General features: G+C 38.6%; 1 protein-coding gene across 4 annotated transcripts in view; it reads left to right on the plus strand.

Annotated features, from left to right (window-relative positions):
* Window positions 1-12,267, plus strand: part of scai (suppressor of cancer cell invasion) — a 171,117-nt gene that overhangs the window by 69,879 nt on the left and 88,971 nt on the right. For all 4 annotated transcript variants that reach the window (XM_077542791.1, XM_077542793.1, XM_077542792.1 and 1 more), the window contains one exon: window positions 6,035-6,133. In XM_077542791.1, the coding sequence (XP_077398917.1) occupies window positions 6,035-6,133 (99 nt within the window). The remainder of the gene's footprint in view (window positions 1-6,034; window positions 6,134-12,267) is intronic.

Genomic DNA, 12,267 nt, shown 5'->3' on the forward strand with positions numbered 1-12,267 from the left:
CTCAGTGTTGAGATTCTTGTTTCCTCTCCAGAAGTGTGGGCATCTCCCTGCATTTCCCACATACATACCTGTTCAATGGTTGTGGGTGTGGAGGTTCTACTGGAGTTGCATTAGAGGTGTCCAGGAGGTCAAAAATCAGACTGGGCTAACGGTTGAGGCATCAATACAATATGTGCGTGCTGTCTCTAGCATTACAAAGAATGCGCACTATTGAGGAAATCACAAACAGCCATTGGGCAACTCGTTTGCTGCAAAATCCTCTCTAATGAAGATACAAGGCAGGACACGCAAACCATTTTGACCTGAACTGCATCGCCACGGTGCCTCCGAATCTCCACTCGAGCGCTCGTGACAGGCGGGCCCGCGTGAACCGTGGAGCGAGTGGTGGACGCATGATGCGCTTAGCCGTCAAGGGGCTATGTGAAACACCTATAAAGAAAGTGTTAGGAGGCCGATCTTTTCCTCCGCGTGTTCGTTTTCTTTCGGGTAGTGAGAATGTTGGTTATCCGAATGCAGGCTGGAGATCGATGAACAGTTACTTTGAAGCTTTTATTTTTACAGAATATACCGGGCACAAGTGAGTTACTCCGCAGAGTAAAGCTCTATTGAGGAATTAAGGAAATTAAAACAGTTATGACTAAACCTGGGCAGAAGACCCTCTTCAAAAGCAACGTAAGCCTCCGTAGCGTTCCTAAAGGGACGATCAAAACTCTTGAATGCGTCTGGTGAATTACCAGAGCACGGCGTGTGAGAGGGTGACCCTCCCGATCGCATGTTCTTACTTTAGAAACGCTACGAGGCTTACCTTGCTTTCTTTATAGGCATTTTACATTGTTCGGCAGAGAGACAGCCGCCATTCTATGTCACTACGCACTGAATTCGTTGCGACGTAAATAACAATGGTGGTGTATGTACAAATAATGTTTCTACAAAATTTATTAAACTGTAAAAGATTTTTGAAAAAATGAATCTCATAGTTATGTTAGTACCAACCAAACAAATAATATAAAGCAAACTTATCATTACAGTCTGGGTTCCTTTTAACAAAGCAATCATGGTGGTGATGATAGCCAAGGCTGTTGCTAATGACATGACGAGAAGTGGAAAAAGTCATTGCGTTAAAACGCAATAGCTTTGCGTAATATCGCAAAGTATTGCATTATAATGCAATAGTTATGTCAATATAACGCAATAGTATTGCATTATAATGCAATAGTTATGTCAATATAACGCAATAGTATTGCATTATAATGCAATAGTTATGTCAATATAACGCAATAGTATTGCAATACTGTAAAACACAATAGCATTGCGTTATATATTTCAAACTATTGCGTTAACTTGCAATCTTAAATATTTTCGTGATGTCCCTTGGCGGGCTCCGTACAATCCCTATTTTAATATCGAAAAAAAAAAAACTATCACAAAGTTATGACACTGTCATTGATTAAAATGGTAAGACAGCACTGGCAGCAGCTGTCTGTCAGTCAAAGGCTCAAAATATATATTTTTTGCTTTGCAGAGCATATTTGCATTCAATGATTTCATTTGAGGAGCAATATTTTGTAGGTTAATCCCAGGGACAAGGGTTTTGTTAAAAAATTAAAATATGTCATTATAACAAATGAACAGATGTTTTTCTTTTTAATATAATCAACCATTTTTATTACTTAAATTAAGAATGTACATAGCAGATAACTACATTTTCTTGTCTAGAAACATTTTAAGTGGGCCATTTTATATAAATTTCTGTTTAAACTTAGTACTGTATTTCTGAGGGCGTTGTATGGTCTTTTAGCAAAGCTAAATTTATTAAAAAGAAAAAAGAAGATCAGCTGTAATTTTGAAAGCATTTATTGTGCAGACCTCAAAAATCAAAATGTAGACATTATTTTGTATTTGCATTATTCTGTGTATATATAGCTATATTAATATACTTTTAACCTTATAGAACACTCCTCCTGGTTGATGTATGACATGCCGGAACATTATTCTTTTTTTTCTTTTCTTTTTTTTTTTACTATTAATATCTCCAGATTCCAGCCACTTTTTAATTAGCCTGCTATTTTGCTGTTCAAAGTTGGATATGCTCCTCTTTAATGTGAAAAATCTGGGAAAATCACCAAGCACTTAATTCCACTTTTAATGATTGTGTCAGTCTAATCTTAGTTTAACAATTAGCATGACTTCTCCATCTTTTCCTAGTAATCCCTTCGTAAAAACAATACTTGATGATACAGAAGTGTATCATATTTGCTGCCGTGGAGGCACTGATTACTGACTTAATAACAACTTCGTAACATGTTTAGCTATCCAGGCGAAGCTCATTGCTACCAGCTGGTGTGGCTTAAGTAGCACCGAGCTTGCCTTGTGTCAGGTTCAGTCAACCTAGAACATTTGATAAACAACAGACAAGGAAGGAAGACAAAAGACTTACATTCTTTTTGCTTGTAAGGAGAACGGACAGAGATGTGCACAGTTACAATTTCCTACCGCTCTGAGGCACACTCTCCTGAGCCCTGTTTTTTAAATTTTTTACAGGGCGTCCCCTAGTTTTTTAGTCATGTGTAAATCTAATCGAGTCCTTCTCAAATTGGGAGGTGGGAGCAGTGTGATCTCAAGGAACATGTCTTTTTTTTTTCCTTTGCCACGGCAGTGGCTCTCTCATTGCTGGAGCACAAGGATTAGGATTACAAGTATTAGTTCCTCTGCAGAGGCATACTTAGAGCGATTTTTATAGATAAACTAGAACTACAGGACTCGACACTGCGACCAATTCACCTGCAAATGCAGTAAAATGTACAGCCTGTGCTGGTAAAAAAATTAATTCAGTTGCACGGCGCGAGTAGCCTACATGTTTTAATGAGTGGTGCAACGACTCTTTGAGCCGTGATCCATATGGTTCAAGCGCCACGGTTCGAATCGTACATAGTCTACGGAACGCTCTGCGGAGGCCAACTTCAAAATAAAAGCCTTCCATAATACATTGATGTCGATGTAATTGCCTTGTTATTGGTATTTTAAAATTTACTCACGCAGTGCGTGGAAGGCGTTGCGGCTCAAGGCAGCCAGCTTGACTCGTCCTCTCGCGACTGGCAACTTCCAACATCAGCATAACGCCACCTCGAAATTATATTTAATTGCCAATTAAGGATGCTAAGAAAGTTAATTATTCTGTCGTTCTATGATACGGCACAAGTCCCCAGCGTTAGTAAGTCACTTCCGGGAGCTAAACATTGACAGCAAGCCTCGAGCTGCATTCAAATACTGTCAATCATTTCAAACTCAGACAGAAAAAAGTCCATCAATGCATTAACTGTTAAGAATTGCAAATATCTAAACAATGTGGGCTTTCTATCAATCTATAAAAGCTGGCATACATTAAGAAGAATGATGGGTGTGAAATCATTTTTTCTTTTCTTTTTTTTTTTACTTAATTACAATCAATGGTCCAACTCGCCACTTCTGTTTACAATACCTAATCATCTTCTAGGCTTCCATCCTCCATTCTAGTTGTTGGTATGTCAATGAATCAAAATAAAGAATAAACCTGCTGTTTTTATATATATGTAATTCTAATAACATTTATCATAAAAAAAATAGCTCCGAAACCGCGCCACCGCGTGGACGAATGGCCTGAATGGTGACGATACATTGAAACTGTCGTGTGTTTTTCAACCTGTTTTACTTGCAGACAAATTTTGTTACAGTAAAATATTTTACAGCTATTTGCTGAGTCTCTGTCAATCTCTACACTATGCAAATTGTGACAACTATACATCAGCAAATACGGTCGTGTGGTATCTCCCCCAAAAAAGGTGCAACCATAACCTGTGCTGTGCATCCAACTGAAAAAGTTGGTAGCACCAATGCTACCAGTGCAAAAGCAGCTAAATCCAATGATCAGCTCATCAGCAGGCTTTGTAGAATTTGTTCTAAAGATATTTTCAACATTTAATTTAATAATATGTAAAAAATAACAGACGCTAAGGGGACAGACCAATAGCATAGCACTTGCAAAATCCATTGATTTGCGATCTATCTGAGGACACATTTCAATGGAGCACCCTAAACTCTACTAGAGTTTCAGTGTCACTCTCGGTCTGCATCTTCACACAACATTCTCTGGTTACAATGATGAGTCTGGTTTCCAGGCTAGGAGATTTATAGAAATAGTGTTGCATTTTGATATGTATGGCCCTTCAAACATCTGCCAAAACAATCGGCCAATTGGGACAATTAGATAATCATTTTCCCCTTAAAATGTTAATGAAAGAAAAACAAAATTTCCGACACTGTTAAAGTATCCTGAATGTCATGAATTATCATTAGTAACTAGCAAGTGTGTAGTGTATATTATTCTGTTGTCCCTCAAGCATTCTTTAAGCTGTTAAATGACAATAATAATAATAATGATGACGATGTAACGTGCAGTGGCTGATCGGCCATGGAAGGCGCAGCAGGACAACAAAAAACGGGAGAGCAACAAAAGAGCTGAAAGTCCACAGGTTCACTTTATTTAAAAAATAAAATAAAATAAAAATTGTGGGCTCGGCGCCACCACACGTCACAATAATCATACGCTTCTACAGCGTCAAAAACATTGACGACCAAAACGAAAAAGTGCTGCACATGCACACCAAAACCAAACAGAATACACCCTGTGACGCGGTGTCACACTGCAGATTGTTAAAATGACACGGCAAAAAATAAATGCCCGAGGTCCCAGTTTAGCCCAGTAAGTCCCAAGACTTGTGAAAATAACACAAGATAAAAATATAACAGAAAAGGGGTAATGCTTAGAATAAAAATGAGTAATATAAATGCAAGAGGCTTGAATTTCACATAATATTTACAACATAATTTGTACTTGACAAAAACAATGTGCTGGAATGAACGAGCTTGACACTACGATGACACTTTTAAGTAGTTGAGCAGCTTCAGTAGTTTAATAAATACTAAGTTTTAAAATCACAAATTGTTTTAATCAGGATTTCAATCTCAATCAAATAATTGTGATTTCTATTTTTCCAGACCTATTATGTACTCTAAACATATACAGTACAACAGTTGTAAACAAGAATAGTTTTATTATTGACATAAATCTATACAATAACCTTGTGCACTTCATGGAATTTATTGATAAGATCATACTATGGACTTCTCATTCAAAGCAGAGTAAATCTTAAAAGCGAAAGTTAGGAATGGGGGGTGGGGTGGAGGAGATAATTTTATGCATTATATATATATTTTTTAATAATAAGCCGATTTAATCAGTAATCTGTATTTTTTTCTGGTGGAAATCGGTCGGGTCCTATAGTAGCTTTTTCACTGAATCCAGCTCTCTTCACCTTGAATTCAGAAATTGTTGTGTTCTTATTCCCCATATCCATGCATCTTAAGGAAGTGCTCCTTTAGTTGTGCTGTAATAGAATTGCTCGGCATTGCAAATAATGCAGTTAGGACGCTGACTCCCATCAATGAACTCAACTCTATATTTATAGCACTTTCAAACAGCCACAGCTGTTTTTGTAAGATAGAAGCCAGGGGCACCTGATACAATGAAAATATCAGAGGACCCACAATTGAGTCCTGTGGAACTCCATACGTTCCTCTGTACATCTGAATTTATGTTGCACATATTTGTCCAACAACTTTCGTTTTTTGTTTGACATAGTATGAATATTACAATAATTAAGAAATAGAAATTGCACGATGTACCATCAAAGTAAATGTAATGCCTAAATGTAATATATTACTGTATTGCGTTACTTGTAATGTGTTAAGCCCAACACTGATTATAACATAGGAACATAGGATAAAGGATAATTTGTGTGCATAAGTGTGTATCAAATTGATTGACCTGTGCACTAATCAGTAGCCAAGATGTAGCTCAATTTCAAAAAAGACCCCTGGAGTAGAGCGTTTCAACTAGTGCTGGCACATACAATGTATTTTTGCTGGAAATAGTTTTGTGTTTAGTTCTGTTTTAATATACTTTTCCCCCTGTCCGCCTTTTTGTCAAAACATGCAGGAGTTATCTGAAGAAATCGAAGACTATACACAACGATTCAACACTGAAGATCAATTGGAATGGAACCTGGTTCTTCAGGAGGTGGCATCTTTTGTAGAGGTAATCGTCAACTAGGGGAAACAAATCTTAGTTTGCTGTTTCTTTTTTAAATTGGATACGGGAAACCTCTCTTGGTCCTGAGGCTTAATTCTATACCAATCTGAATCATAACTTTGGATCTTGACCAGAGGTGTGCAGCAGAGGTGTGGACTTGTGATTTGGACTCAAGTCTGACTCAAGTCATGAATTTGAACGACTTTAGACTTGACTTGACAAAATGTTAAAATATTTGCAAATCGACTTGGACTTTAACGACAATGGATTCTGACTTCACTCGGACTTGCGCCCTTTGACTTGAAAAGACTTGCTACTTCCACCATACTAAAAAGATTAAAATGTATGTTAACGATTACTTCCCGTCTCAGTGTGTGTACGTATGCGAGCTGTGTTGACACAGCACCGTCATTCAGACATGTCAGGGACGCTGCAAACACATGCCGCCTATGCTAAGGCTAACTTCAAAATAAAGCCGGCCAAATAATACATTGACACCAATGCAACAGCCTTGGTGGGATTTTACTTTGAAGTCGGCCTGCATGGTAGCCTGAACGCCAGCTTGACTACTTCCTTTTGACATTTCAGCTTGCATTATCGATGTTTTTATTGAAATTACATATTTTTTACAACCAATCACCATAATTCCACCATGAAAGTTTATTTAATAGCTAAGTTAATTACATTTGTGGCTAGCAGCTAGGTGTTAGCGTTAGCATCGGGTGCCTGGCTGTCAACGTACCATATTTTGACAGCTGTTGCTTGGCTTTCTTTATTTAGTTTTCAATATTGTGGACCTTTGCTACTTTGTAATTCACCTTCCATTGTTTAAACGAAGGTTATGTGCCTTTAATTGCACTTAGAGGTATTTTTCATTGTTGTTGTGGGACTTCAATATTCATGTGTCCTGTCTTGATAAACCATTGGCTAAAGACTTTAGACTTATTTACTCATTTAATCTCGTGCAATGTGTGGCTGGTCCCTCTCATGAAAAAGGTCATTCTTTAGACCTGATTCTTGCTCATGGTCTCCTGGTGGCAAATTTAAAAATAGTAGAAAATTACTGACCGTATCTGATCATATGGCTGTTTGCTTTGATGTCGGTTTTCTCCCTGCTGCTGCTGTTAAATCTGCCGCTCATGAGTCAAGACGTAGAATTTGTAACCCCCTCACTGCTGGAAGGGGTGGGCAAAAAGGTTTCAACCTTTTTTAGGAAATGTAACTAATTTAATGATAGCTGTTTTTCTCAAATTGGGAGAGCCGATGCCAACTAATTTTTGCCATTTTGACTAATTTTTAAGGCCGACAGAAAATTTAGTTCTGTAGATGTATAAGCATGGAACACACCAAAAGAAAGAACCATCTTCTTTAATTAGAAAAAAAACATTTCTAGCTTTTACCATTCTTTAATAAACAACAGTTGAAAATTGGTAAGTTTCTTGAAAATACTCGTTTCCAAGAAAAATTCTGCAAAAACAAGCTTTTTGTGAAAGGATGCATTTCAAGCAGAACTGTCACTTTAATGTTATTTTTTTGAATTTGTGATACCTCAAATATCTAAACAATGTTTTCCTAATAATTAAAAACATAAACAACACAAAAAAGGGCATAACATAACAGTTTATTGCAAGAACAACACTGAACTGATGCATGAACTATGCATTAACTTTGCATGAACTTTTCATGAACGTTGAACTTGGTGTGAGTGTGCGCGCGTGTCTGCATGCATGAGTTTGCGTGTGTGTCTGAATGCATGTGTGCATGTTCACACTGAGCCTTCTAAAAGTCCCTTTTGGTGTGGTAAATGTGAAAACAGTCACCTTTGTGCAAGGGCACACTACAGGAGACACCACATGGTCGTCTCACTCCGCTTTCCTTGGCGCTGACAGACACGGCACTTTCTCTGTGGTCTTTTTTTTTTTTAGTTTTACAATGTCTTTGTCCTGCCATGCAACAACCATAACTATGCCATTATTGTAGGCAACCTTTCCCTCAGCCACCAAAGTACGCTTTATTGCCTCTTTTATTGGCTCAGGTTTACCTCTGTTTTTCCTCAGTGTCCTGCACACTTTAATATCTCGTTCATGGAGACGCTAAGGCTAACTGAATTATAAAAGTTGTCCATATAAAGTGTGTAGCCATGCCCTACTCCTCCCCTGTCAAGGAGCGAAAAACTACGTTTGAGAGCGTGTCAATATCCTGTCTTTGTGTCGCACAGGATATAGGATTTTATTCCGAACTTGATGGGTTTTTGAGGGTTGTATGCCCGGAAGGACAGGCGCCCCCGCCACTTCATCATTCCCTCATCAATACAGATGCTGTCTTCAGGCTGGTACAGTGTCTTGAATTTATGCACCAAGTAATCCAGCACTGGCCGTACTTTGTGCATTAAGTCTGATGCATCATGCGATGCATTTGTGTTAAAATGCATAAAAAACGCCATATTATTTGATAACGGTTCCTTGTCATTGCTTTACCAAAGAAATTTGTGACATAGGTTTCCTCAAGAGCCCTATACATTGCCAGTGCTGTTTTTTTTTTTTAAGTTTTTTTTACAAAACCTTTAATAAAATACAGTCTGAAAAATGTTTTGAGCTCTGGAACTGTGAGCGGTTTCCACGCATTGCTTCTGCTGTGTGGCAGACTGGCTTGCGTTTCCAAATAATTGTCAGCACATTTGTTTGTTTCCTGATCAATATGTTCAAGAACCTCATCTATCAGGAACAGCTTGAGGAAATATATTGGCTTATCCGAGTCCAAGTCCCAGCAGCGTCCGGGAGCCCAGGGGTTACCCTGAATGGGACCTTTGCAGGATTTGTTGAGGAATGACTATAAATTTACTCTTTGTGTGTCCTAAAATTTGAAGATAGATTTAATGTAAGAAAAAACACCTTTGCAAAAATGATTTTTTAATCTAACAGAGATCTCTGGTCAAATAACAGCCTCTAATTCATCACTTAAACAGGTGGGATTCAGAGCGTCAAATGTCGTTCTTCCGTGTGTGGAATGGCTTCTTATAGTTAAAAGACCTCCTCTCTTTTCATTTATAGACTAAACATACTCTTGGTACTTTTCCGTGAGCAGATGGCGTAAACAAGGTCAGGTGTGGGTGTGTTTTTGGGACAAATTCTGTTCAAGGACTAAATGTGTTTTCGCACAAAACGCTGAGAAGGAACTTTTTTAGACTAAATAGTATGTCCCAGCTTAAGGTCAGACTATACGAAGTCAACACCACCTGCTCTGCCCAGGACACAAAACATCTCGACAAGGTCAATATAAAGAATTAAAATGTTAATAATGTGTAACAATGGTTAATATATGAAATGAAGAATTAAAAATGTTATAATATCTATCAGATTCCAGCCAGTCGCCGTCCAGCCATCAACAGCACCATTGCTACTTGATGCAGCTTCTGTAAATGATTAAAAGAAATGCAGCATAAAAAGAAAAATTGCTGCAGTATGAAATGGTGTGTGTGTGGGGGGGGATTCACCTTTCTTGCTCACAGGTGTCAATACTGCTGGATGCACCACCTGCAATTTAAAGAGTTATGTTCAACAACCACAGAATATGTTGCTACATTGCAAATAATTTGTAAACATCTGAGATTATTGCTGGACAATTGTTCTTTTTTTTTTTTGCACGTTGCATGATACAAATGGTAACCCTAGTAGCAACTCAGAAAACGGTCGTTAGCTTGGACGTTAGCAAGCTAGCAAACAAGTTACCTCTTTCACGACTTTCTGGGAGGTCCGGGGATGATGATCTGCTGCTGTTTCATCTGATTCGGAGGGACAATAATCGCTTAAAGAGTTCGGTTCTATCTCACTTATCTCAGAGTCTGAGTCAACATCAGCGGTGGATGTTTCTGGTGAATTGTTCACACGCACTCGGTCACTGCGGCGACGGCGTTCATGCTGGCAACCGCGTTCCTGCGGGCATCTACTTAACGTCATCCCTCTCTTTTCAGACAAGGAGGACAATGGGACTTCGTCATCTTTTGTGTGTGAAAATATGGCTTGTAATATGACTAACTATATGTTTTCATGGTCACTGAATACAAAAATAGATCAATCAGATCTGAGGGCCATTTGGAATGTCTATAATAGTTGAAAAATAGCATTTTTGGTCATTTTTTTGGTATAAATTCCACCCCCAAAATCCCTATTAACTATTTTAAACTTAGTTTATTAATGCAACTGTGGGTTTTGAAGACTACTGAGTCCTAAAATATAGAAACCATATTTGTTGGGTCTTTTGTATTGTCTATTTTGAGTGGAAAACTTTTTTGTGGTTTAAAAATGTTTGGACGTCACATTATAGAATTGGTACTTTTAGTGAAATTCTGGTCAAATATCACCCCAAATTGTATCTTTTTTTATTAAAGGATTTAAGATGTTTATGTGACTTACTGACATGTATGGGGTTATTCAATATTTCACATGAGCATTTCAACAATAACAGACTTCTACAACAAAATACCTACATGTTCAGTCAGTCTGACTATTTAGTGTATTCTTAATACATGAATATTTACAGTACATTCAGTAGCAGAGCATTAATGGCTTCAGTGACACTATCTTCTCGTCTCAGTGCATTTCTTATTGAGGCCACAGAGAATTTCTCCATTGTAAACTTGTCACCTGCTGCTTTCACACTGTTCATGTGACGAATGTCTGGTGCGACTGAGCTGAAGATAACTTGTTTCATCTAGGAGTTGGTTTTCTGTGAGACTTGGTAATATATATATAAAGTCAGTAGTGTCCAAACTCTATCCTGAGGGCTAGAGCCCTGCAGGTTTTGGATGTTTCCTTTCTCCAACACACCTAAAGCTCATCAGCAAGCTCTACATAAGCCTGATAATTATCCTGTTCATTGGAAGCAGGTGTGTTGGAGCAGGGAAACATCCAAAACCTGCAGTACTCTGGCCCTCGAGGACTGAGTTTGAAAACACTGGTCTAAGTTGTTAGGAGTCAGTGGGCCATTATGGTCTTTGCATCTTTCTAAAACTGTTAGTTTTACTGGCTTGTTTCCCTTTAGCTTCTCCTCCTTGCGCAGCACTAATTTCTTTGCAGATGTGACCGTTGCAAGAAAGTCTGCTTCTAGCTTCTGTACTACATTGACCTTTTCAGAGCAGCAAACACACTTCTATCTTTCCTTTCTTCCTTCAGTACTCCTACTTTCAAATTTAGAATGTAAAAGAAGACCACCACTTGCAAGCAGATTCATTCTGGAAAGAGTTTGAACAGAAAAACTTCCACCAGAAACTTTTATTCTGTGGTTTAACTTAAAAAATTCAGACTCACATCCTAAGTTAGTCAATGGTCCATACTTTATTTTGTCATCGTCGTCACCATCCGATCTTCTGAAGAAATCAGTCTTGGACATCTGGGTATTCATTCACTGTATCGCAACTTCTTCAATGCGGCAGCAACAAGTCTATCTCTTCCAGATCCTGCTTCTCTCTTGTCCGACAGAATCTTCTCTAACTCGACTAGTTTGTCTTCAAGGAAACTCTTAACTCCTGTCTATGTTCTTTCTACAGTATCCTGATCACCCATCTTGTCGATGCCCAGCAGTTCCATCATTGCGAAGATGATAAGATGGCCCATCATTGGTTAAATCTCTGAACAACTGGTAAACCACTCATTCTGAAAGAATGTAGCGACTGCGAGAACTTGTTGTAGGTGTCCACAACTGCATTGAAGAACGCTAGGATGGTCTCACACCATGGCAGGTACTCCTTAGCAAGTTCTACTTGTTATCTGCCATCCAAGGCTTAAAGTCATTGTAGACTAGGGACACTGGGTGCTGAGTGTGGCTAGGGGACAGAAACTTTGAGATAGTGATTAGGCCCATGGTCATTATTTGTATTCATCTTAGACTCAAAACATGTATTTCCTGTCTATTTTCATTAAAATTCGTGTTTTGTTTGCAGATATCACCCTGCCAATACCTCCAGTGTCTTCCATCCATCCATTTTCTTAACCGCTTGTCCTCACAAGGGTCACGGGGGGCGCTGGAGCCTAACCCAGCTAGCTTCGAGCAGTAGGCGAGGTACACCCTGAGCTGGTTGCCAGTCAATCGCAGGGCACACAGAGACTAACAACCATCCACCCTCACAATCACACCTTTGGACA

Source organism: Vanacampus margaritifer, chromosome 14, assembly GCF_051991255.1.
Source record: "Vanacampus margaritifer isolate UIUO_Vmar chromosome 14, RoL_Vmar_1.0, whole genome shotgun sequence".
NCBI classification, from domain to species: Eukaryota; Metazoa; Chordata; class Actinopteri; order Syngnathiformes; family Syngnathidae; genus Vanacampus; species Vanacampus margaritifer.